General features: G+C 31.4%; 2 protein-coding genes and 1 long non-coding RNA gene across 8 annotated transcripts; all 3 read left to right on the forward strand.

Moving 5' to 3' along the window:
* Window positions 1-1,807: 1,807 nt before the first annotated feature.
* On the forward strand, window positions 1,808-5,793 carry LOC105674104 (uncharacterized). Of its 3 annotated transcripts, XR_010890476.1 has the most exons (9): window positions 1,808-2,343; window positions 2,478-2,580; window positions 2,672-2,805; window positions 2,985-3,083; window positions 3,241-3,375; window positions 3,484-3,821; window positions 3,921-4,078; window positions 4,157-4,290; window positions 4,390-5,793. It is a non-coding gene; the product is annotated as an uncharacterized lncRNA (long non-coding RNA). The 3 variants fall into 3 exon arrangements; XR_010890475.1 differs by having other exon boundaries at window positions 3,921-4,290; XR_010890477.1 differs by having other exon boundaries at window positions 3,484-3,743; window positions 3,921-4,290.
* A 224-nt stretch (window positions 5,794-6,017) lies between these two features.
* LOC105674106 (uncharacterized) lies at window positions 6,018-8,440 on the forward strand. Its single transcript, XM_012370228.2, has 2 exons — window positions 6,018-7,851; window positions 8,229-8,440. Exon 1 carries the CDS (start codon window positions 6,107-6,109, stop codon window positions 7,847-7,849), a length of 1,743 nt encoding a protein of 580 aa, XP_012225651.2. The 5' UTR covers window positions 6,018-6,106; the 3' UTR covers window positions 7,850-7,851; window positions 8,229-8,440.
* Window positions 8,441-18,530: 10,090 nt separating this feature from the next.
* On the forward strand, window positions 18,531-23,605 carry LOC137000147 (uncharacterized). Of its 4 annotated transcripts, none has more exons than XM_067356029.1 (10): window positions 18,533-19,140; window positions 19,636-19,784; window positions 20,315-20,392; window positions 20,490-20,651; window positions 20,867-21,189; window positions 21,284-21,446; window positions 21,534-21,817; window positions 21,911-22,076; window positions 22,178-22,308; window positions 22,425-23,605. In XM_067356029.1, the coding sequence occupies exons 5-10, from the start codon at window positions 21,103-21,105 to the stop codon at window positions 22,767-22,769; spliced, it is 1,176 nt and encodes a 391-aa protein (XP_067212130.1). In that variant the 5' UTR covers window positions 18,533-19,140; window positions 19,636-19,784; window positions 20,315-20,392; window positions 20,490-20,651; window positions 20,867-21,102; the 3' UTR covers window positions 22,770-23,605. The 4 variants fall into 4 exon arrangements, with proteins under 4 accessions (XP_067212133.1, XP_067212130.1, XP_067212132.1 ...); XM_067356031.1 differs by having other exon boundaries at window positions 20,867-21,006; window positions 21,123-21,446; window positions 22,425-23,604; XM_067356030.1 differs by lacking the exon at window positions 19,636-19,784.
* The last annotated feature ends 1,847 nt before the right edge of the window (window positions 23,606-25,452 follow it).

Genomic DNA, 25,452 nt, shown 5'->3' on the forward strand with positions numbered 1-25,452 from the left:
GTGACGAATGTACATATTTTACATTTCCAACTTCTTCTTCGCAGAAATAATCTTTAGCTTGTAACAATTAGAATTTTACATTCTATATTCTTATTTACATGCAATTAGCAAGAAAATCTAATTCTTATAATGTACTACACAATTCGCGTATACAAGCACGTTGATATTTTTGGTCATTAAGGCTGATTGCATTCAAAATATATTCGTTCGGAGTAACTGCATAAGATACAATCTTACTAATGACTCTCGCATTTAAGGATTTAACATAATGGTACAAATCTTATCTTACCGTGTAACTCATACATTAAAATAAATTCGTGAGATTGTACAACGTGCATTTGAAAGTTTTGTCTCTTTGCCCTCTAAAGCAGCGTGACAATTATTTTTTAATACTCCCTCGCGTAATTTAATTTTTCACCTTAATCGATAAATATTTTTGATGAAATTTTTGATTCTACAAACAGAAAAATACACAGAGAAATATGCTTTTGATATCAAATAAATCCATCTATCTTAATTAGTGCGCATTGCTTCGTGTCTGTGTTCGGTGGCAAATTGCATGATTCTCGTCTGCTATCGCGCGCGCTGCGTGCTAGGAATTCGTGAGCGGAGTCGGTACGCAAGGTGACTATCGAGCGGTTTATTTCATCAAGCTACTGTAGGAGGTAGAGGCGGCAAGAAGCTTGCGCCACGAAATGCAAATTCGTGCGGATACAGAGCCGTTTACGAGATCAACGCACTACTTGGATTAGGCTAAGAGCCTAAGTCTGCGGAGCGTGCAAAAGTGCGAACGTAGGAAATATTCTTCCTCTCTCGTCGGCTTTATCCTATTCTCATGCGTATTCGCGGACTTAAAATTGCAGATGAAAAGAGAACATTAAGAGATTAACCGATTCGGCCATAATTTTAGACAGTAACGTAATAAATTGTTTTAATGACATTACATTAAATTGTGAAAACATTTTCCCCTTAAATATATATAATACTGAATAATACACTGAAAAAAAAATCGATGATAAAATAGATTATGGGCGATATTCATAGTCCGTTCTTATATTCAAGATCGTCTTAAGCACGAACTTATATTCGCTCTCTTCGTCAGACACAATCTATGTGTGACGAAGAGAGCGAATATAAGTCCGTGCTTAAGACAATCTTAAATATAAGAACGGACTATGGGCGGTATTCATAGTCCGTTCTTATATTTAAAATCGTCTTAAGCACGGACTTATATTCGCTCTCTTCGTCACACATAGATTGTGTCTGACGAAGAGAGCGAATATAAGTTCGTGCTTAAGACGATCTTGAATATAAGAACGGACTATGAATACCGGCCTATGAATACCGGCCTATAATTGCATGGTAAAAAATTATAGTCGGAATACTCATTTTTATAATAAATTCTACTATAATACTAGTTATATAAACCATATACGCATGGTTCCCAGAAACAATGAAACTTTTTACTATAAATTGTAGTAATTTCGAATCTTTTATAGTAAAAAATGAAGGAAAGGAATAGTACATAACTTTACTATTCGTATATAGTCTTCGCAACCTTAATAATGGAAAGTGTTACTATATTATTATCGGTTACTCAGCTATTAATATAGTAATAATAAGTTATGCCCGTTACCATGGACTTATCCCCACCACTCGATTTTCAGGTAAGTTGCATCATTTTGATGTCACTGCCTGCGGCAACGTGATCAATGTGACCGATGAGAAGAGTGAACGTTAAATTTATTATAACGTTAACGTTAAAGTGCGCTTGAAGAATAAAATAGTCATTGTGCTGATATGAAAGCGTAGAAGACACGTGCCTGTTAGAACACGATTGTAAGAGTATAGGTAATAGAGATATGTAAATACATACATATATGGTAAGCTAGTCGGTAGGCCACCTGTACATCGAAAACATAAAAGGTCATCTAGAGTGTAAAAGAAGGCAAAATAAATAAGAAGCGGTTGATTCGGAGTCAGTTTGAATTGAGCAAGCGAAGAGAGACAAACACGGAAAAAGAGTCCTTTCGACCACGCAAGTGTGCGTTCGGTTCGGAGAATTCGCAAATTAAAAGACAGAACAATTTATAAGTGAACGGTGCGAGCGTGCATTATTTGATTAAAAAGGTGTGAGCGTACCTTTTAATAGAAACTCGTGTGAACTAATTTGTTAAATATATCTTTAGTGCTTTTCAATAAGATCTTTTACTTTCTATTACCGAAACTATCGATCATCCTGAATCTTACACGATCTACTGAACAACAGCTTTTACCGGCGTAAAAGCAGTATATAAGTGTACGCAACTAACGTCGCCACAAGAATACGTCGTTTACAGACAAGTAAGTAGTGAAATAATGTATATTTACACTCACTTGCACAACGGTGCGAGTACTTATTTCTCTGAATTTTTATTTTAATAAATATAATTGTTTGCTTTTCTCCTTCATAATTATTTTCTTATGTAACATTGTAGGTTAAACGTTTCACTTCAATTTTTTTCTATAACATAATGTCGCACTTATGCCAGGAAAAATTAGAAGAGTGGGGTCTTTCAGAATATGTACAAAAATTTGAAGGTTAACTAATTTTATTAACCTTTTATTGCTAGAATTTTATTGCAACTGCTAGAATATAATTATGATTATGTTGCATTTTGTATTTGTTTAGATGAGAGCATAGATGAGCAGACATTTCTATACATGCCCGAATATATGGTGGAAGAATTAATCCCTACAATTGGAAAGCGTTTTCATTTTCTAGAAAATCGTAAAAAATTACTTACAATTGAAAAGGAAGATTCAGTAAGATCGATAAAACAATTAATATTTTTTGTAAAATCCTATTTCTATTGGAATTAATAATTTTTGCAAATATAGATTGGCAAATACGAATTATCAAGTTTATAAAAATATCAATTCTGTACTTTATGTCTTTCGAATTCTTGATAATTGTAGTTAATTTATGAATGTCATCGCTGTAGGAAACTTCAATTTCAATGGATTTGACTAGAAGTGAAATCGAAGAAACTGTCAGTATAGATAGCTGTTCTTCCAAGGAGTCGATTGATAATTGTGGACAAGTATGCATTTTTATACAAACTTTGTTTATACGAACGAATTATATTCTTGAAATTTTGTTGCGTTTAACTTTTTCAAAGTAGGCAAGTAAAAATAGAAATAAGAAAGTGTTACATGATTTTAAAATTTTGTATTGTTATTTTAATATTTTTTGCCTAGGCTCTAAAAGAATTGCTTTCCGAATCTAGTTGTGGTCAAAAAATATCGAAAATATCGCCAAATACGACTGACTGCATCAGATCGTAATAAAATAAGTCATTTCATTATAGACAAACTTCTTTGCAAATCTATAAAGTATGTACTATTTTATAAAATTGTATATTCATATATGTTTGTATATGTTTTTTATCATTTAATCTCATTCTAATATAATATTGTAGAATAAGTTCAACTGATTTTCAGAAATAAGCTGAAGAAAGAGTCAGCCTTTTTAAATATGAAACAACATCGACATATTATGTTCCAAGTAATGCAAAACAAAAACATCTTGCTAATGGAAAACTGTGGAACAAATACAACAATCTAAAAAAGTACATTAAGAATAAAGCAATAGTTGAAAACAAAGAGAACACTCCGGTAAATTCTGATTATGAAGAGGCATTGTTTACATTGCGAGCAATTCAGCCAGATGACCCCAGTCTTCTAATGCTTTGGGAAGAAACGTAAGGAGGAAAAAGACTTCGATTGCTCAATATTATGAAGAATATCCTATTTTAAAAAGTTCGATTACTACCTCACTGGTAATTTCGTATAAAATTTGTGTGTGCATGTGTGTACATGCACGCAAACGTGGTATAATATAATTATAAATTTTTCTAATTTAATGTCAATTATTACAGATATTGATTGTAGAATTGCAACAGGAATTGACACGCTTATTTTTCAAAAAAAGTGGCCCAAAATTTGTCCATACATAATACAGATAGCTGAAAAAAAGCAAGTATGCCCAGCATTGTGTCAACTGAATATGTGTATATAATATGTCAACGCAATATGTGTATGCATATTTGTTTATGTTTTTTATCACCTATTAATTCCATTCTAATGTAATGTATGTAATTTCTGTTAATTTCAGATGTGCCAGTCGAAGAACTAAGTCTTTTTGTTTCACCTTATATAATTAATACATGTCACGTAAAGACAGACAACAAAAAGAAATGGAAACCTTCTAGTGTGAAAGTTGCTGAAAGCTTTATCTGTCGAATTCCTGTAAGTAACTTATTCTAACATGTTTGAGAAAAATACTTTAGTATTCGGGACACGTATTTCAAATGTTATTGTTACATTATATAATTTTATTTTTTGTAGAATGTAGCACAATTAGAACCTGTATTACAACAGCGAAAAAAAAATTTCAAGCTGTAGGATTAACACTTCAGCCAACAGTCCTTGCAGTGGGTTCGCTGATAAACTTCACATCTTTTTACGTTCTTGTAAACGACGTAAAGTGCACTTTGACAAGTCTGCCGAATGCAATAGATCTGTGCTTTCAAGCCTTTTTTGCACTAGATGCAAAATATCCAGTAGACTGTGAAAGAGTATGGTATTTTTTACAACAATATGTGTACGGTATTTATTACCAGCGAAAAATATTCACGAAATTTTATTTCTTCGGATATCGTTTGGCATGATATAAATGAATTAATGTCTTCTACTTCGCAATAAATATTAATAATAATTTTACGTTTTTTTTGAAATGTTACGTTTTTCGAAATAAATAAGAATAATAATTTTACGTTTTTTTTAAATAATATTTACGTTAAAGTTGATTTAGTTCACGTAGTAAATATATACATAAACAATATAAAAAAAAACATATATTTGTATATATGTATATTCGTGAAAATGCTTAAATGCAATATTTGTCTTAAAACAATATCTAAAAGGAACTTAAAACTGCATCTTACGTTTGCACATGAAACACGTGTTAATTCTATAATTTATACTTGTCCATATAAAGCTTGTGGGCGTTCTCTATTAAGAAAATATACATGTACTTGTATATTAATACGAAATGTTATATTTGGTTTTTTACATGTTCATGAAAATATGTATGTATATGTATATTAATGTTAAAATTAGTTTTTTATATGTGTAAAACAATTCTTTTATTTTTGTTTATTTAGTTTGTTTCAAAGCAATATTTAGCTCTTTATAATCAGGATTTATTGGAGTGTTCTCTTTGTTTTCAACTATTGCTTTATTCTTAATGTACTTTTTTAAATTGTTGCATTTGTTCCACAGTTTTCCGTTAGCAAGACGTTTTTGTTTTGCATTACTTGGAACATAATATGTCGATGTTGTTTCATATTTAAAAAGGCTGACTATTTTAGATTTTACTGAAAGTATATTGGAGCAAAAAAAGCAAAATTTTTTGTTTCGATATTTCTGCATTCACAAAATGTTAACAGGGTGATATAATAGGCCTTAATAAATGGAAATATACCATTTTAGAATTATTATGCCAACCTGTATATATGTTATAATGAGTTAAATGGCGTATTATTATGAACACATAACATGTTTAAAAACCTTAATATTTTTTACGTATTAGATGCAATATACAAGATGTCTATATACCTTATAGTACAAAATAAGTACGAAATATAATATGTAACCCTTATTAGTATATAGTAATCTATTTATTGTATAGCACCTCCAACAATATAAATAATGTACAATCCGTATCAATAAAAAAATGTTAAATATGAACTTGTTAGTATTGTTAAATTAACCTTTTAAAATTGTTAAAAACAATTAAATTAAAACCTCGGAGCGCTCTCCGAGTATTCTGCCTTTCTATTTCAAATGTCGAGTAGTTGAGAATTCCTGATAGTTTAATATAATATTATAGATGTCGCTTGCGACCATTTCAACAGAAAACAGTATATTCCTGTCATATAATACTTTATTTCATGCCGGAATTGTGTGTTTACTGCGAACAGTTTCCGTTATCCACCGGCTTCGAATTGGCTTCGAATCGGCTTTTCGAATTGCATTGAAACGTCGTAACATTGTTGTAATAATGCCGAAAAAGAGAATATATGCAAATAAGAAAGGGAGTAGAGCAAGTACTTCACGTGCAAGTCGAAGTTCAATAAAGAGAAGGCAACCTTTAAATAGGTATTCTTTAGAAGGCGAAACTGAAAGTGTGAGCACGTCGGCGAAAAAACTGAAAACGAGTGCGGACGATTACGAGATACACGTGGACAATACTTTTGGGTATCGTTTCATTAATTTTGTTACCGTTTTTACAAGCATTTCGCAATTAATTGTTTGCAAAACGTGTGGCTCGAACATCAAGTTTGAAGAATCCAGTTGTCGCGGTCTAGGTTTCAAAATTGCTGTTATTTGTGAAAAGTGCGTGCCAAAATATATTAACTCTAGCCCACTTATAAACAATCACGCTTACGACATAAATCGCCGAATGGTATTTACAATGAGATTACTCGGTATAGGAATCAATGGGATTAAAAAATTTTGTGCATTTATGTGTTTGCCGATACCAGTGTATCAGTCTTTTTATGACAAAATAATTTCAAACATTCGTGTTGCCACTGATGCTGTGTGTGAAACTTCAATAAAACGAGCAGCTGCAAAAGAAAAGGAGATGTCATTGGAAAGAGGACAGGTAGACGGGATAACGGTTTCTAGTGACAGGACCTGGAGAAAGAAAGGATTCTCGTCTTTGTTCGGTGTCGTATCACTAATAGGGTGGTGCACGGGAAAAGTCGTCGACATTGCAATGAAATCTAAATTCTGTAAGGCCTGCAGTTTGTGGAACGGAAAGCAAAAAACAAGCGAATATGAAGAATGGGCTGCAAATCACGAAGCAAATTGCGAAAGAAATCACGAAGATTCGTCGGGAAAGATGGAAGTAGACGCAGTCATAGGAATGTTTCAGCGGTCCGAAAAATTGCACAATTTAAAATATTCTCATTACATCGGTGACGGGGACAGCAAAACATTCAAAGGCATTTTAGATTCGAAACCTTATGATGATTTGAATGTTTGTAAAAAAGAATGTATAGATCACGTTCAAAAACGTATGGGCACGAGATTACGTAATTTGAAAAAAAATATAAGAGGTCTTGGAGGCAAATTGACAGGCAAACTGATCGACGAGTTGACAATATACTATGGTCTAGCTATTCGCAGAAATCCTAATTCCATTGAAGATATGAGACGAGAAATATGGGCGACTTTATTCCACAAGATTTCCACAGACAGCAAACCGCAGCACGACCGTTGCCCAGTCGGAGAAAACTCTTGGTGTTCTTGGCAGCAGGCGAAAGCGCACAACGAATTACATCACTACCAACACAAAGCAGCTTTGAATAATGAAGTTTTTAAGGCTGTTCAACCAATTTATGAAGAACTAAGTCGAGACGAGTTGCTATCCCGCTGTGTTGGCGGGTTTACCCAAAACAGCAACGAGAGCTTCAATTCTGTGCTGTGGGCAATAGCACCGAAAACCGTTCATAGTAACAAAGCAATCGTTGATATTGCCGCAAATATTGCTGTTTGCAATTTTAACGATGGTTTGCACAGCATAATAGAAATTATGCAAGTCTTAAATTTGATAATTGGCAGTACTTGCTACAATTTCTGCGTTGAAACAGACGAACGCCGGATCCGCGCAGCTGAGCGCGCCATGACCGAGAAAGCTCAAGAAGCTCGTAGACAGCAGACATCAGCTCGGAAGACCACAGATGACGAGTATATAAATGTAGAAGGTCAACTGTATGGTGCAGGCATTGCAGATTAACGGTACAGACTAACGATGAGTTCCTAATAATTACAAGTTTTCTCGTTACAAAACTTTAAATGCAATTTCTGTAAAACACCATTTTTCAAATTGGTGTGCAGCGTAACTCCCACAATTTACATCGGATTAACTTGAAACAAAGCTTATCCTGCGCCAAATTAAATTTTTTATGGAAATACGTAGCCGTTTTTTAATAGGATTGTTAGTTTTTTTTGGGAATCAATTTTATAAACGATTTTTTAGTGAAGATTTGTATACTTTTTTTCAAGTTACTGTAAATTCCACAAAAATTAATATTTTTCAAAAATCCTACGTACTTCCAAGGCAAATTTATCAGAGAATATGAGATGTTTTGAATTTTTGTTTTATGTCATACTAGTCAGCCGGAATCCTGCACACCGATTGGACCGGCATAGCGCAAAGAGTCATCTTTGTCGCCATCTACAGGATATTCTTTTAAGTATTTTTTAATTTAAAAAATATATTTTATAACTAAAAACTATAATAAAATCAACCCTCAAATCTGTTTTTTGATTACTCTATTCCTTAGATGTGAAAAAAAATTAATGAAAAAGAGGAAAAATTTCTTACGCAAAGGTGTTATAACCCCTTAAGTAACGCGCTCTATTTTTTATGCTTGGCGCCCTCGGATACTATAAATTATAGTGAAATTATGGTTATTTCGACTTTTTTTCAGTGATAATATTAATAAATATCTACCAAAAAGTTTTCAAAAAATTAATAATTTTAAATGTTAATTAATTCATCGTTAGATAAAACTGAATCGCGAACCGAGAGACGGACGCTAAAACGGATGTACATCGGACATATTAGTTGGGCGCTCGTTACTTTTCACTCCAATAGCCATAACCCGATACCCGTGTCGGTTCTCGCCACGATATCGAAAAACAATCAGAAGCTCACACTAGCGCGTGTCTCGCGACCCTTCTGTAATCACGCACTGTGTTCTTAGTGGGAGGCAGAAGAAAACACGGAAGAGAGAGCATCCCCGCGTGACCTCGAGTTAATTCTCATCGTATATCCTCCCTTTCGATACTTCCGGGTTCCCTTTATCAATTTCTCCGTCTCTTTCCCACTCACTCGCCCTTTCCGTTTCCTATCTCCCGCGCTCCGCTTTCAGCGTCTCTCGTTTTCACGAGCACGCTCCTCATTTCTACGGGCTTGATCCGACGACGAGGAGAAAAAAAGCTCGAGAGTCAGGTGCCAGTTATCGGGAAAGTCGATAGTGATATGAAATATGGCTCTGTAAGGTAATAGCGGCATGCCGTCTTCCTTTTCTCGCAAACGCCGGAATAACGTGTCTCGTTAACCACGCCGTCGTATATCTCCGGGATTCTGATCTCTTCTGCTTCGTAACGTTCCGCTCGGTATGCTTAAACTTGAGCCGACCTAACAACTGTATGCGAAATATGCGAGTGAGTGTCGATACCGGAATGCTATGCCAGGAAAACGAGTACTTCGAAGCGCGTGCATAATCCGCGTCCCAAAATGCGACAAACTTCCAGCAGCGCTATTAAGTAATGGAGCTTTATTAGTCGTAGTACAATTTCAAGTGGACTGAGCGAATTGATAGAATTCTTGAATGAGTTTAAGCTGACTTACACGAAACTATCGACTTTAATTGGCGAAACTTTCTTACTAACGTAAAATGTTGAATGCTCCGAAATTTGAAAAGTTGTAACAAACGACGATTCCACTCAACAGAATTCGCTGAAAGAGAACTCACTGCACATTTCGACGCTACGAGGAACAACGCCAGGTCGATTTCCGTCAATTCTAAGACCCTTATAAAATTTCTTTTACAAAATTCTATCTATCTCGACATAATATGTATTTAAGAATCTACGCGAAATCTGAGAGAGAGAGAGAGAGAGAGAGAGAGAGAGAGAGAGATTGCGCCCGAGAAAGATCACTTGGACGAATATATTCTCGAGTTCTCGACAGAATATTCATTAATTGAATAAGTGCCTCTTTTCTCAAATCTCTTCGATCGATCGCTATGCTTACTCTATTACTTGACAGTATATAAGTATAATTAGAGTGGACATAGCTCTCTATCCGTTGATGGAGCGAAGATGACCGCAGCAAGATATATAGGGTGCTTGAAATTAAGAGGATTTCACTAAGTGGATATTTCACTAAGTGATCTTCAGAGTAAAGAAAGAAAATTGTGTCTATACAATTATTACATTTCGATTCGATTTCTTTCTATTTACTTCTCAGTTTATAAAAGGCACAATTAGAAGTTGGAGAAAATATAAATTCTTTACATTCAATCAGAACTGTTAAAATAAATTATTAAATTTTTTCAAAATAATCTTTTAAAATGTCCTTTTTTAATAGAACCTAGAAGATATGTGTTACCCGTTTTCACCCTGTGTGAAACAGTGCCATTAACGCATCGCGGAAATAACTACACGTTACTGTTCACACAGCGGACACATCATCATCGACTTCGTCGTCGCGGACGACAACGTCCGGCGACGATATTGAACGGACGAAGAGAGCTCGAAGACGATCGATGGAACGCGGAGCGCCGTTTCGTCGCGCGTTTTAATTTCCATCCCGGCACCTCCGGACTTCTCCAATTTCCGGTCCATTGCTGGAGGTACGCGAAAGAGAGCGCGACCGCGCGTCCGGACGCGACGAGATAATAATTCATAACGCCGGCAAAAAATAGGGACATTTTTCTTCGCGCCGACCGTAAAAAGCCCGTACTCGCTCGCCTCGAAATTTTCGAGGTGGATTTTACCTCTTTTATCGCTGTGCCGACTACGCCGTGCGGTAGGCACCGTCTGACCTACTATTCCGCGCGACGTTTCGCAATATTTCATAACTCGCAGCGCGGTCACGGTGACGCGCGTCGCGCGCAGACGGACTACAATAATGGAAAGCCGCACACTTTTGGAAAAGCGCAATAAGCGACCGCTCCTCCGGGTATGACGTTGGTCGAATCAGCGCAAGACAGCGTGAAGACACGAGCAGCTAAAATTTCAAACACACGCGACGTCGGGCCGGAGATTACTTTCAGCGTATTAGTCGCGCTGAACTTAACGCAAATACGCGCGGCGGTGTGCAATAACAAATGTCTAAAAACATCGTATGCCTGCCGCGGAAATGTAACATTGCCGTAAATGTCACAAACGGACATTGCAAAAGCGCCACGAACCATTTGCGACGCGTTTATCTGCATCTTACAATACAATAGATTCATTTATATAATAAATCAATTGCAATAATTCATAGCTATTTATTTTGTGGAAAATTATTTATGAGAAAGAAATGAGTTTAAGAAAAAAATACTGCAATTAACATATCGTTTTAAGCTTTAATTTCTCTTATAGTCACCTATTTGTCTCAGGACATCTGCACACGCCGTGAGCAACGTGTGCGGCAAACCACGAAATTGTCGCGCTCGGAAACTCCGACCGGCACTAAACGAAGGGGGAAACAGGAGATTTCTCCACGTCGTAGAGGAAATCGAGACACCGATCTGCAAAACTACAGTAGTCGCAGATGTGCAGATAACGGCGTAGACCAACGCCCAATGCGGTCCAATTCAAGCCGGGGATATTATCGTACGGAAATCTTGAAACGCGGAGCGCGCGATGAGACGTGAAGCGACGGGAAAGAGAGAGACGACGAGAGGAGATCTGACAACGAAAGAGCGCGCACGGCAAAGAGAGCCCTCGATAGGTGTGTACGATATACGCATATATCTCTGCTTGCGTCGTTTGCTACTCAATGAAACGTAATTCCGTGCAAATTACGTTCGTTACGTCGGATAAAATCCGAGACATTACGTCCCCTTCGTCTCCATTATGTGTCCATCGCGAGAGAAGAATCTAATTTCGCAGAAATGCTGCGGGGATTTTTTGACATATAAAGCATATAATTTTTTGACATATAAAGGAGCATACCGGGACGCTATTTCTCGCGGAAATTTCTCATTCAAAACCGAAAGTACGAAAGTGAGCGCGACAAGAAGAAATCGAATGGTTTAAGGAGCTGATATTGATCCATCCAAGCACCCGTCAGCGATGGCGAATTCCAGCTATTTGTTTGCCCGACTGAGGTTTTTTTTTAGAAAACTCTGCGGCATCGTTCACGCGCCTGTTCGATTAGCGCGCAACACTAATTTTTTAAGCACTTATCTCCGTAACAATAAGAAAATAGAATATTTACGTAACGATAAAAAAAAACTAGTTTACGATAGCGAAGCGTGTTTCTATTAATCGTATATTGAATTTTGTCTCGTGATTTCCGACTCTTTTAATATCGCAGCAATCGTGCTTCTCCTCAAAGAGCTTAGCAGCGCTATGTAACACGCGCACTGCTCTTTGCGCGACTGCAATATTATTTTCTAACAATCTCCCCCGAAGGAATAAACACGAATTCCGCACAGTATATTAAACGCACGGAATTTTAATATTATCAAAATTGACTGTGCATAAACCAATATACCATGCATTGTAGTCAATGCGGAGTTATTTCTACGAGAGAAATATTTAGAAATATTTCGCGTACAAGAATACAGCCTGTTGTTAATTTCGTGGAGAAAAAATCGTGACAATTAATTTTCTTCCATGGATGTCGATATGTATCTTCTTTCTATTCTGCAAAATTAATTAACCAAGAACTCTCGCGGACGCATAAACGATTAATAACACGAAAAATGAAGTATTCATCACGCTCTTAATCTTCTCAACTGAAATAAATTAATCTCTACTAAAATAAATTAATATTACGTCAATCTTGATTATTATGTCGCTTTTAAAAAATTCTTTTATTATTAGTATCTACGTAAATATTTGAATATCTACATTTTTGTGTATATTCTGATTGCTTAAATCCATAATTGGAAATATAGTTACATATGAAAATTGCAATATATTATATTTGTAACAAAAAACGTAAAGCAGTACGTTTTTATTGCGGTACCATTTACACGTTTGCAATCGCTTCAGCTTGTCATTAAACAAATTTTTCTTATTTATCCTTTTCATTATTTTTGAATTATAAGTTAATTTTTGCAAATTTACATCAAACTTTCGTTTGGTCATCTACGACCTCTTACGATCTCTGATTACACTAAATCATTTTCCATTCGACGTTGACGTTTTCTGTTATGATTCACGACCTCTTCTATGCCGAAGTAAGAATATATAAACGAATCTCTCATATCTGTACGAGCTACGAAATCAGAAACGTGTTTTCGTCGTGCTAATAAAATAATAAAAGTTTTAAATATTTGCAAACGTATGTTGGAATTGATTTTGCACCACATCTTTAGTAAATACAAATTATTAATCATTAATGTCTTAGTTCAAAATCCGGCCTCATATATGTATTAAATATCCAAATTATGGCCAAATATGTATTTTGTATATTGATTTACGATATTTTTTGTGCTTTAATAATTCGTATTTTTTTTATTCTTATTGCTTCTCCTTAAAAAAAACCACACAATTATTAAATATTATTATGATTTTCTACATCTTCGATCGTTTTGTCTTAAAACCACATAAATATACATATCAATAAATATCGTGTTTGATTCAAGTTGGACGTCATGCAGAATAATGAAGAAGATAAATATTGTGAATATTGTGAATATTGCAACAACAGTAAAACACAGAATTTCATAAAAGAGATATTGTATCAACCTGACCTCGAAGAATTGCAAACGGGTACGTAATTTATAAAACCTAATTCAATACCCACGTATTTAAATGCATTCATTACTATTCGACAATAGTTCTAACTATGGCATTAAAGAAAAGTTTCGAGAACGTGGTAGTCACAATAACCAGCTGTCCACAGTTGACGAAGGAACCCTTCAATCTTGCTGCGAATGGTGAGAAATCTAGAGCTCCTGATTTTGCGTTTAAAATACAACATAGATCAAATTTACAGGACTGCATGGCAACACGGCAATTATAAAATGCAAGACGAAGTCGAAGACGCAGAAAAAGTGGAATATGAAATATTTTCTTCAGAATTTTTCTTACGATTCCTTTCTCATCGGAGGGGAATTCGGTGCAAAGCCGAATCTGCCGTTCAATGGCTATGTATGCATTACTGATACTATTACGCATAAGATAACAACAAATCGACTTCTAGAATATGACAACAGTTTGTTACGTGCTTGTAACGATTTAATGTGTATGAAGTTAGCCCCACACTTTAATAAAATTAAAATAATCGAAATTGTACTGCATTGTACACACGGGGACAGGAATGCCTTCTCACATAAAGTTACACACCTCTGTGAAGTTGGCCCCCCATTTTTCAAAATAAAAAAAAAATGATAGAGTTCTGGATGCCCCCCGAGGAGTTCTAGAGTTTTCAGACCATTTTAGAAAGAGTTCTGCCATTTAAAGTAAAGAAAACATCATTTGACAAATGGAGGGGCTAACTTCACGGCGCCCCCCATTATGTAAAAAATCCAAATTTTTTTATAGTTCTGAGTAGATTTCAAATAGTTCTATAGTTCTAGATAAGATTCAAAAATAGTTCTGCTCGAAATACTACGTAAATTAAATTTGAAATTCTCGACTTAGAAAACGAAAAATAGCGAGAACTCATTCAATTTTGATTTTAGCGTTTCGAGCCTTAAGGATAATTGTTAGAACTCGTGAGGGACTATACAGAACTCTCAACAGAACTGCCGGTTACCGAGAAAAAAATTTTTTTCCTGTAGGACTTAGAAATTTTTCGAATCCGAAACTTCAACCATCGAGAACTTTTTTATTTCACCTCTGAGCGTTACGAGTGTTAATAATTATCTTTAGAACTCTTCGGGGGGCGTCCAGAACTCTCAACTTTAGATTTAGATTCTTCTTAGTTTTAAGTTTTCTGCACGATAAGTTTTCTTTAATTTACTAATTTTTTCTTTATAGTTATATATATATATATATATAAGTTTATAGTTATATAGTTTATAGTTATATATATATATATATAAAGTAATATTTTATTTCTTGTGCATTAAATTTTTTAAAAATTTTCTTTCAACATGTACGATAAAGAGAAATTGCTTGATGTCATAACAAATGACGAATATAGAACCATAGGTGATGACGGTCAGTGCCGGATCTACACATAAGCTAAATAAGCTACAGCTTAGGGGCCTCACATTATAAGGGGACCTCCTTAATATAGAAAAGATTTTAAAAAATGTATTTTTTGTTAATAAAATTGTTAATAAAATAATAACAGCAAAAAATTATTCAAATAATAAAAAATTATTTTTTATTGTTATAGCCTTTTTTATCAATTATATTTTTTATATTTATCACAACAAAAAATAATTTATTACAATATTTTTTTGCGAAAAGCCGTAAATTACAAAATTATATATCTCCTTTCTTTTATTTTCTTTTTTTCGGGTTTTCCTATTATAGCTAAAAAAAATATATATATAATATAGATATATATACATATATCGGAAACTCTTTATTTGTAACTATGAAGACGGCATGATACATCTGTGGTCTGACGTACCATACCTGCAATTGTTTTTATGTTCAATTGTCTCCGATATCAAAATAGCTAGGTCGCTTGAATGCTTCTCTGACGTAGACAACAGTTTATTTCTGATTTACTTCCGTGCTGGTTCAAGTTTTATTTAAAATTTTTAATTAAAAATGAAAAGAAGTTTTGCAAGTGGATATCAAAAGAGGAAAAAGAAGAAGTTATTAGAAGCTAAATTATCTAATTTACCTCAAATTAACAGTTATTTTAAAATACCAGAAGGAGGATACATGAAGGAGGATTTATTTATTAAGAGTCAACCTGACGTACCAACTATTTCTACAGATATGTCTACAAATATTCCTACAGATACTGCGTCTAATTCTGAAACTGCAGACTGCAGAACAGAAGCTGTTTCTCCTATTATTTCTCAAGGTAGTTATATACTAAAAAGTAAACAACAAACAAACAATATAAATGCGAATAAATAGGCATATCCACGTTCATGCTTTACTCATTTCTTTTCATCTAACTTTCGCTTTCAATTAAAGTTAGTGTTTGCATTTACATGCAATAAAAGCAAAAATGTCAAACAATATATTAATTATGCAAATTTTATTGTAATTACTAATATAATAAAACATTCTATTCAAATTTTATTTGAAAAATTATTATTATTATAGTTATAAAAAGCATGATTTACAAAGCTAATAAGTATTATTGCTAAATTTATTCAGATTTTATTTATTCGATTTTTTGTTCTATTTCTTTAAAATGATTTCCAATTAGCATTATTCTGTAACTTTTTTATTTTATACTTAATTTTTATTGTAAATAATAATATTATAATAATTAATAACAATATAATAATAATTTAATTATGAATAATAAACACGAGAATAAAAAACAATATACGATTTTTTCTTCAAACAATAACAAATAAATATGTGATATATTCACATATAAGTTACAAATATTTTTTTATCATCTTTTGAACAAATTGAACAAAATACGAACTGAACGTTATTCACATTTATATTTGCATTTATTTTATAGTATTCATATCTTCTAAAAATTATATATAAGAACGGAAATTTGCATTCGTTTTTTCATTCAAGATTTCTTTGATCTATATCCGTTTAAAAAAAAAGAAAACTATATTTGATTATAATATTTCAGACTATAAAATAAGAAGTCCTCAAGAAAATATCAATACAAAATATAGTGATGTCGGTCTATGGAATACTTTAACTAAGGATGATATTTCATTTTGGGTTCAAAAAGGACCTGCTGATTGCCAAAACTGGCAGGATTCATTTGAAAAATTCAAACAGATATATAAAAATCAAGCAAGATATTGCTCTCGAGGGCTTTTCTATTCCACAAAAATTAATGGCGAAAAATATAGTCGAGAATGGTTAGTGTATTCTCCATCAACTGGATGTGTTTATTGTTTTGTATGCAAGCTTTTTTCAAATTCAAACTGCACCTTAGCCAATAATGGCTTTAATGATTGGCGGAACTCCATTGTAATTAAACAACATGAGAATTTAAATTGTCATAGAGCAGCTTTACTCACATATTTAACAAGGAAAGGTGAATCTACTTTAAATACAAAATTAGAAAAACAAATTATGAAAGAACAAAAATATTGGAGGCAAGTGCTTCAACGTATTGTTGCAGTCGTATCTACGTTGGCAGAACGAAGATTGCCATTTCGGGGCACTGAAGAAAAATTTGATTCACCTCAAAATGGAAATTTTCTCGGATTATTAGAATTATTTGCTCAATTTGATCCATTTCTCGCTGATCATATAAGCCGTTATGGGAATTCTGGAAAACCATCATATTTATCTAAAACAATATGTAATGAAATTATTGATTTAATGGCTGAAAAAGTAAGAAACTCTATTTTTGAAGATTTAAAAAAAGCAGGATATTTTAGTTTATCTGTTGATTCTACACCTCATTACTCACATATTGATCAATTAACTGTTATTGTAAGATATGTATCTCCTCATGATGGTTATCCCGTCGAACGATTTTTAACATTTATACCAATAGAAAACCATTCTGGAGAAAATTTGGCCAATTTGATATTTAATTATATTATAAATGAGTGTAAAATTGATTTTAACAAATGTAGAGGACAATCCTATGATAACGCAGCCAATATGTCAGGAAGATATAAGGGTATGCAACAAAAAATTTTAGAAAAATATAAATATGCTGTATATATTCCTTGTGCTGGACATTCGTTAAATTTAGTTGGACGCGCTGCAGTTAATTGTTGTATAGATGCAGTAAACTTTTTTGCGATTTTGCAACAAATATACATATTTTTTTCTGCTTCGACAAAACGATGGTCTATTTTAAAATCGAGTTTGGGATCCAATTCTGAAATTCCAAAATGTCTTTCTGATACAAGATGGGAAGCAAATGTTAAGGCTACAAGAGCAGTTTTAAAAAATTACGATTTAATTATTGATGCTTTGAAAACATTTCAAGATAATGAATATAAAAATGGCGAAACTAAAAGAGAAGCATCTATTATTCACGAGAAAATAGAAGAACTTGAATTTATGTTTATGCTTATATTATATAATAATATATTAGAAGAGTTTCAAAAAACCAGCAAAATATTACAAGATCCTCAAACATCATTAAATATATGTTCAAAAATGTATGCATATTTATCAGAGTTTATAAAAAAAATCAGAAATAATTTCGATAAATTTGAACAAAATGCGAAAGAAAAATTACAAGACGACATAGATTATAAGAACGTAAAGAAAAGAAGAAGATTTAGAAAAGTACAAATTAATGATGGAAGTGCACTCGATATTGATGATCTTTCTCCTAGAGATCGATTCCGAATAAAATCTTTTATCTCTATTATGGACGCTTTAGAAACCAATATACAGAAAAGAGCTGAAGTGTATGAAAATATTTCAAACAAATTTTCATTTCTTCTAAATTTTGATCTAAAAGACAACAAATTGACAGAAAATGTAAAAGTATTAGTAAATAATTACCCTGATGATATAGATGAAAATTTATGCGAAGAAATAAAACATTTTCACCATTCAAAAAAATGATCTTGCAATAATAGCTAAAATTTTCTAGGTGTAAAAAATTAAGTAAAACAGATAAATGATTAGCAACTGTTGTGATATTGCATATGTAATTACTTAATCAGTTTAGATGACAGAAACAGAATATATATCTGTATTGTTTGTGAACTATAAAAAAAAAGTTTCTCTAAAGCACCTATCTATATAAGATCAATCACGTGTTAGATCATATATCAATCACGTGTTAGAAAGTTTGATTGAAATAAACAGAAAAAATCAACAGTGCAAACAAATGAATTTATGATCTGCACATCTAACAGTTTATATGACGCGCCCAATTTGTCTAGCTCTTTTAAAATAGATATTAGCTGCGATATCTAGAAATCTAACTACATCAGCGAAACATTTTTCTTAGTGTATCACGATCACGCCGCGTGTGGCGCATGCAACACGTACTGCGTAAAATTTCGTGCCAGCGCCCATCGTGTAGTACATGTTAATACCAGTTCAGACAAAGGGACAACGCATATTAAACACATAGGCGAATCGTGCTTCGAGTTTGTGTCTCATTTGGGTGTTTGTGAAAGTTTTACTGTGGAAGAAGTTTGACCGTGACGGTTGTGTGTGTAATAATGTCAGATGATAACATTTTCATCGAATTGACGACTAGAGATTTATTAAAAACATGGAATCTCGAGCAATATGCATCGGCGTTTGAAAGTAAGAATATAATTATTTACTTGATTAAATATTATAATTAGATTAGATATCAATTGCATTAATTTTTTGCACTATCGTTAAAATAAATTAGTTTCTTTCACATGCCATTATTTATTTTTTAAGCAAGTATGTTAATAAAAAAACCGTCAAAATTTTTCCTGCTTTATAATATATCAACAAATAGTTATAAATTTTTGTCATAAAGCCCTTTCTCGGATATAAATTTCAAGAATATTGCGTGCACGCGCGCGAACATACAATTATATACATATACCGTTCGCAGAATATTTTCGAATATTTTAGAATATTCTACGAATATTTTGTGCTACCTGAGTATATATGTATGTGTTTTTATTATTGATAAAACATTACATATATAGTAATTTAACTATATATGTATTTTATTCAAATTACATAGTTATGTGTGATTTCAAATAAGTATTTTATCACATATCTAATAAATATTCATAAATATTTATATTTATTTTGTATTAGGTAATTGTATAGAAACCGCAGAATTTGAAAGTCTATTAGAACCTGAGTGGAAGGAAACTTTAGAATCTTTGATCCCACTTTCTGGCCACAGAATGAGATTCGTGAAAAATTTGAAAACTTTTATCAAAGACAACACAAATGAAATGGAGGTACGATATAATTAGTTAATACATAGATATTAATATATGGATGCTTTACATTTAGCAAAAATATATGTCTTTAAATAGAAATACATATAATTGAATTTTTACATGTCTTGTTACATTTTCAAAGAAAATATTTCTTGTGACATTTGAGAAAGAGAGAGATTCAAGTATTTTATTAATATATAAATTAAATAAAAAATTTGCAGCATATTTAGTAATGTGACATATCAAATGTGTGAGTAAAAATGAATATGGCATGCAAAAAAGTTAATTAATTTTAATGCAAAGAAAAAAGATTTTAAAATATTTGAAAGAAATAATTTTAAATACATAATTTATAGAGTCTAAAATATATTTGTAAAAAGAGGTAGAAAAAGAGAGAGATAATAGAAAAATAAATTGTAATTCAGTATATTTTTAATAAACTTTATATTATAATATAACTTTATATCTTTAATCGAATTTTGAGAACTTTATCTCTAAAATATCATTACGTTTTCAATTCTGAATTTCTTTATTCCACTCTGTTGTAGATTGATGAAAATAATTTTACAAAGATACGTGAGAAAGATAAAAGTAAAAAGACTGTTATTCCTCTTTCACTTCAACTAGTAAGTATGCTTTAATATTGTATTTAATTTAAAAGCTTATTTCAAAAAACTTAAAAATGTTTATTTTTAAATATTAAATTATCAATTCCATACATAGAATATTTCAAACGAATCAGAAGATATTCAAGAAATTGAAGAAATTCCAAAAAACAACAATCAAGAGAAAAACTTGGAGGAATCTATTCATCAAGAAGTTTCAAAAAATATTTTCAAAAAAAGAAAGAGAGAGAGTGACGAATGCAATGTCACACGAGGTGAAGTAAGTTATGAATAATCGATTTTGTAAAAATATATTACAAAGTATCTATTCAAATTTTGTAAAAAAATTCCTTGAAAATTCCCTGATTTTCCATTTTTGTTCAAAATTTAATAAAGAGAATATTTTTATGATTTTTTAATGCAATTTTCTAAAATGTTGTTTTTGCATGCGTTTTCTAATATTTTTAAAATAATTTTTTTAATAATTTTGTCCAGCAACTTCGTTTCCTTCTAAACAAGTCAGCTACAGGTAGATGTTTCTTACAACTAGCGAAGTAAGGCTCTTATTTGAAGGATAAAGATAGAAATAAGTTAACAGATATTATTATTGAGAATCAATTGAGCAAATGTGACAAGTAAGCTTATTTGTTATTTTATAATTTTAAATTGTGATCCTCATTATCATAATCATTTTTTCTCGTTTTTTATAAATTGTCTCTTTTTTTTTTTAAATGTTATTTTTTCTGCTTAGAATTTCACCTACAGAGTTCACTGAACTGGTTGGTGCTATTCAATATTTATTTCCCCAAGAAGATAGCGTAAGATAATATAAATTTTAATAACGAGTTATTGAATATAAAATACTGCACATTTTTATGTAGATTTGCATTTATGCTAAATTTATTTTTGCAGGAGCTTTATTACATTCCATATAAATATATAAATGGAAATAAACTGTTGGTAAAAGGAAAATTAATCACAAAATACTATTCTATACGAAAAGAATTTAAAGCTCTTGGTATTATTGCATCTAAAAGTAAGGATCAATCAGATTCTCAAGATGATTTAGTAGCAGGTTTGTTGTTTATTTATATTTGCAGTTTTTTCTGTAATTAGATAATAAATTTTAAATATTTTTTGTTATTTTTATTTTATTAAATAGATGATGATCTGCAAGGAAAACTTGCTTTTCTTAAGGAAAATGTAGAACCATGGCCTACAATAATAGATTATTGGACAGATACGTCAAAACAAAGAATTGCACAATTGCATGCTAAATCTCGACTTACAAATAAAGAAAATGACAAAAGAAATATTAATAAAAGTAAGACTAACAGAGTAATTCTACAAACTACTACACTAATTCAAGAAAAGAAAGAGCTGGAAAATATTTCAACTTATTTAAAAAAATACCCAGTTCTTCAAGAAAAACTTGGATACACTTTGGTTAATATTATTTTAATATTATGTACTGCTTTGCATTTTATCATGTACTATAAATTGATTTTGTATTTTAACTTTCTATTTTTTATATTTTAGTTTGAAATAGATTTTGATTTACTATATCCTGAACAAAAACTAAAGGCCTATAATTCTTATTCGGAGTTTTGCAATCGTATTATACAAGCGCTAAACAATGAAGACAATAAATGTGAGACCGTTAAAGATAATTGTCTACTTTTTGCAAATGATGAGATTTCAGAAGGTAAAAAAATGTTGGACACAATTTTATTTTTATTGCAAAGTATTCATTTTTTACAATTTTAAATTGGCTTTTATATTGTCAATTTTTCCTTTTGTTAATAGATAGCAAAAATTTAGTGGCATTATTGTCACTTTGTTATTTAGATACTGTCGTAACAGTTGCGCGTAAATCCGGTCGTACATGGAGGCCACCTCATAGAGAAATTCAAGAGGGCGTAATTTCCCAAATTGAAGTAAGTGTTTATCCTACAGAAATGTTACATACATATTTTTTGTCTTTAAGATTTAAATATTTTTGGAAAAATATTTTAATTTAATTTTAATTTTATTTAAATATTTTAATTTTTAGAGTGTTCAAAAACTTCAAACGTTTATTCAAGAAAGAGAAAAAAAATTAATTCACTGGAATCTTACTATGCAGCCATATGTTCTCGTCTGTGGATCATCCATAGAAGACATAGATGCTTGTTACGTTATTCTCGACAGAGAGACACAATTTCTCGCTCAATCCCCAATAAGAGCTTTAGATCTATGTTTTAAGATTATTCACTCAGCTCATTTAAACTACTCTCCCGAAAGTTATCGCTTATGGAGACTAATTCAGAAGGAGTTGTACAACTTAACAACTGAATTTGATGAATGGAAGTCTGATGCTCAACTACCAAAATTATTTAAAAAATTTTCTTGTAAGTAAAAATACGAGATCTGTTTTTATTTTTCAGCTTTTAAATGTTATTTTATTTTTTGTGATATATGCAATGCGTATTAAATATGCAAGCATATGTTTAAGTTTATATATTTTTTTGACTATATATTTGGTTGTTATTTGTACGCTCAAAAAACTAATTACTATAATTTAAGGTACTATCTTATTACAATCTAAAGTAGATAATATTTGTTTAAATTTAATATTTAGAATTAATATTTAATATTTTGAGGTATTTTGAGATTGAGTTTTACAGCAATGAAATTCTTATAAATTTTACTTTATATATAGGTAAATAATAATAATAATATCTGTTTCGTATGCAATGTCCTTTTTTGTACAATGTACAATGAACATTTTCATTGTTATAGTGTTTGTAATACTGCTAAAATAATAGCAATTTTAATTACTGATCTTTTACATTATTTACCTTTGTTATATTGTAAAGGCAGTGATGGAAAACAATATGTCACACTGCATCATTTACTGTAGCAATAAAAATATGTATTTGATAATGTTTATACATATATATATATATATATATATATATATATATATATAAATATATATGTATAAACATTAACATTATATAAAACACTAACATTATATGATATAAAACATTAACATAAATAAAAGATTGTTAACACATTATATAAAAGATTGAAAACACATTGAAAATAAATGTATTCTTTTTCATAAGATATTAGTATTTTTATTAGTGCCTATTAGTATTTATATATGTATTTTTCAATACATATATAATTATAAATCTTTCTTTTTAGTTATCTATCCTGTGTCCAGAGACTGATCCTGTTACTGATATATATATAGGAAGAAAAAGTATTAATAGTCAGACTTTATTTTTTTCTACGCACAAATTGTTTGGGAAGCCAAATTACTACAATATATAAAAATACATATTTAATATATGTACCTACAATATAAATAATGAAACTAGAAAGATAGCCTATAGCCATAGTAATTAGACTTCCCATTATTTATGAGTAGAAAAAGATTAACTATAGTTTAGATTATTATATTCTACAGAAGTGATATATTTGATTAAATAATTATATTCTAGATGTCACAGTTAACTTTTTTTAAATTACAGCTAAATTAATTTTATATACTTTTAGTGTACCTATACAATATTTTATAATTGAATTTATTAGAAAAAGATGTGTTAACCAATGCATTATAATAAATTTATTAAAATGCATTGCTTAACACATCTTTTTCTAATAAATTCAATTATAAAATATTGTATATCGATGCTGCAGTTATAATCGATAGCTACTCATAAAGATTGTTCTAGCTGTATTATCAAAACTCATTTATACTATACAGTAAGTAATATTTAGCTACAGTATTAATACTCATTTATACTATGCAGTGAGCAATATTTAGTTGTACTGCTAAAACTCATTTATATCATGCAATGAATAACATTTAGCAATGGTACCTAAATTTTTCAGAAGCTATTGCTAGAACATTACTGCTATAAATTCTGTATGTGACAAACAATGTTTTCACTGTTAGAATAGTAATTCCATTTGCCAATAGATGCCAATGGTCATGCTGTCGTTTCCACCAATTATATTTTATTTATCTGTTACCATGGCAGCGGCCATGTTTTTTTTTTGCTTCTTTTGTTCTTCGCTTCTTCACGTAATTCTTACTTACAGTCGCAATCACTACAATATAAAGTTCATACTCTCTTTATACTTTTCACGACATTATTCGAGGAATAAATATATTTTCTAAAGTGTATTTATCATAAAGCTCCAGTGTGTCTTTATTTGCTCATCCAGTGCGTACAGCAATTAAGTAATTGCCCAATATTCACAGATACGAAAAATAGCGATACATTCTTGTTGCGATATCTAGAAATCTAACTACATCAGCGAAATATTTTTTTGAGTGACTTATATATAAAAAAAAATTATTTTGAAATAAAAGACTATACTTTTCAAAGCTTATATAATATAATAATAAAAGATAATGTGCAGTCAGTTTTTCCAAATGTCGAAACTATATTTCGAATTTTTCTAACTTTAATGATAAGTAATTGCTCTGGAGAAAGATCATTTAGCAGGCTGAAAAGAGTAAAAAATGAATGTCGTGCAAGCATGCTGCAAAGAAAACTATGTTCTTTGAGTATTTTATATATAGAGTGTGATAAACTGAGAACTTTGTCATTTGAAGATATTGTAACAGACTTGATAATAATGTAACAGACTGAGAACTTTGTCATTTGAAGATATTGTAACAGACTTCGCAATAAGAAAAGCACGAAAACGAATGTTTTAAATAAAATTGGATCCCGATATTGTATACTATTCGTTTGTAATGTGAGTTGCAATAAATGCGGACATATATATTTGTATATACATAGGTATGTATATTGTTGTATATTATGTTTTGTTATTTCTATAAGTCCGCTGCAATAGGTTTTTTTTTTTTTTTTTCTCAAACTATCGCAAAAATCAAATTTTCAAGAAATATGGGGGCCTCTTTAAAATCATAGCTTAAGGGCCACAAAATCGTACATCCGTCCCTGATGACGGTAAAATTTTCCCACCATCTCATAAGGTTTATGGTATAATATCTCAAACGCTTATAAATAGTGGGTCACATATTACCCCTAAGCATATCTATACGATTCTAAAAA

Source organism: Linepithema humile, chromosome 5 (assembly GCF_040581485.1).
Source record: "Linepithema humile isolate Giens D197 chromosome 5, Lhum_UNIL_v1.0, whole genome shotgun sequence".
Lineage (NCBI taxonomy): Eukaryota > Metazoa > Arthropoda > Insecta > Hymenoptera > Formicidae > Linepithema > Linepithema humile.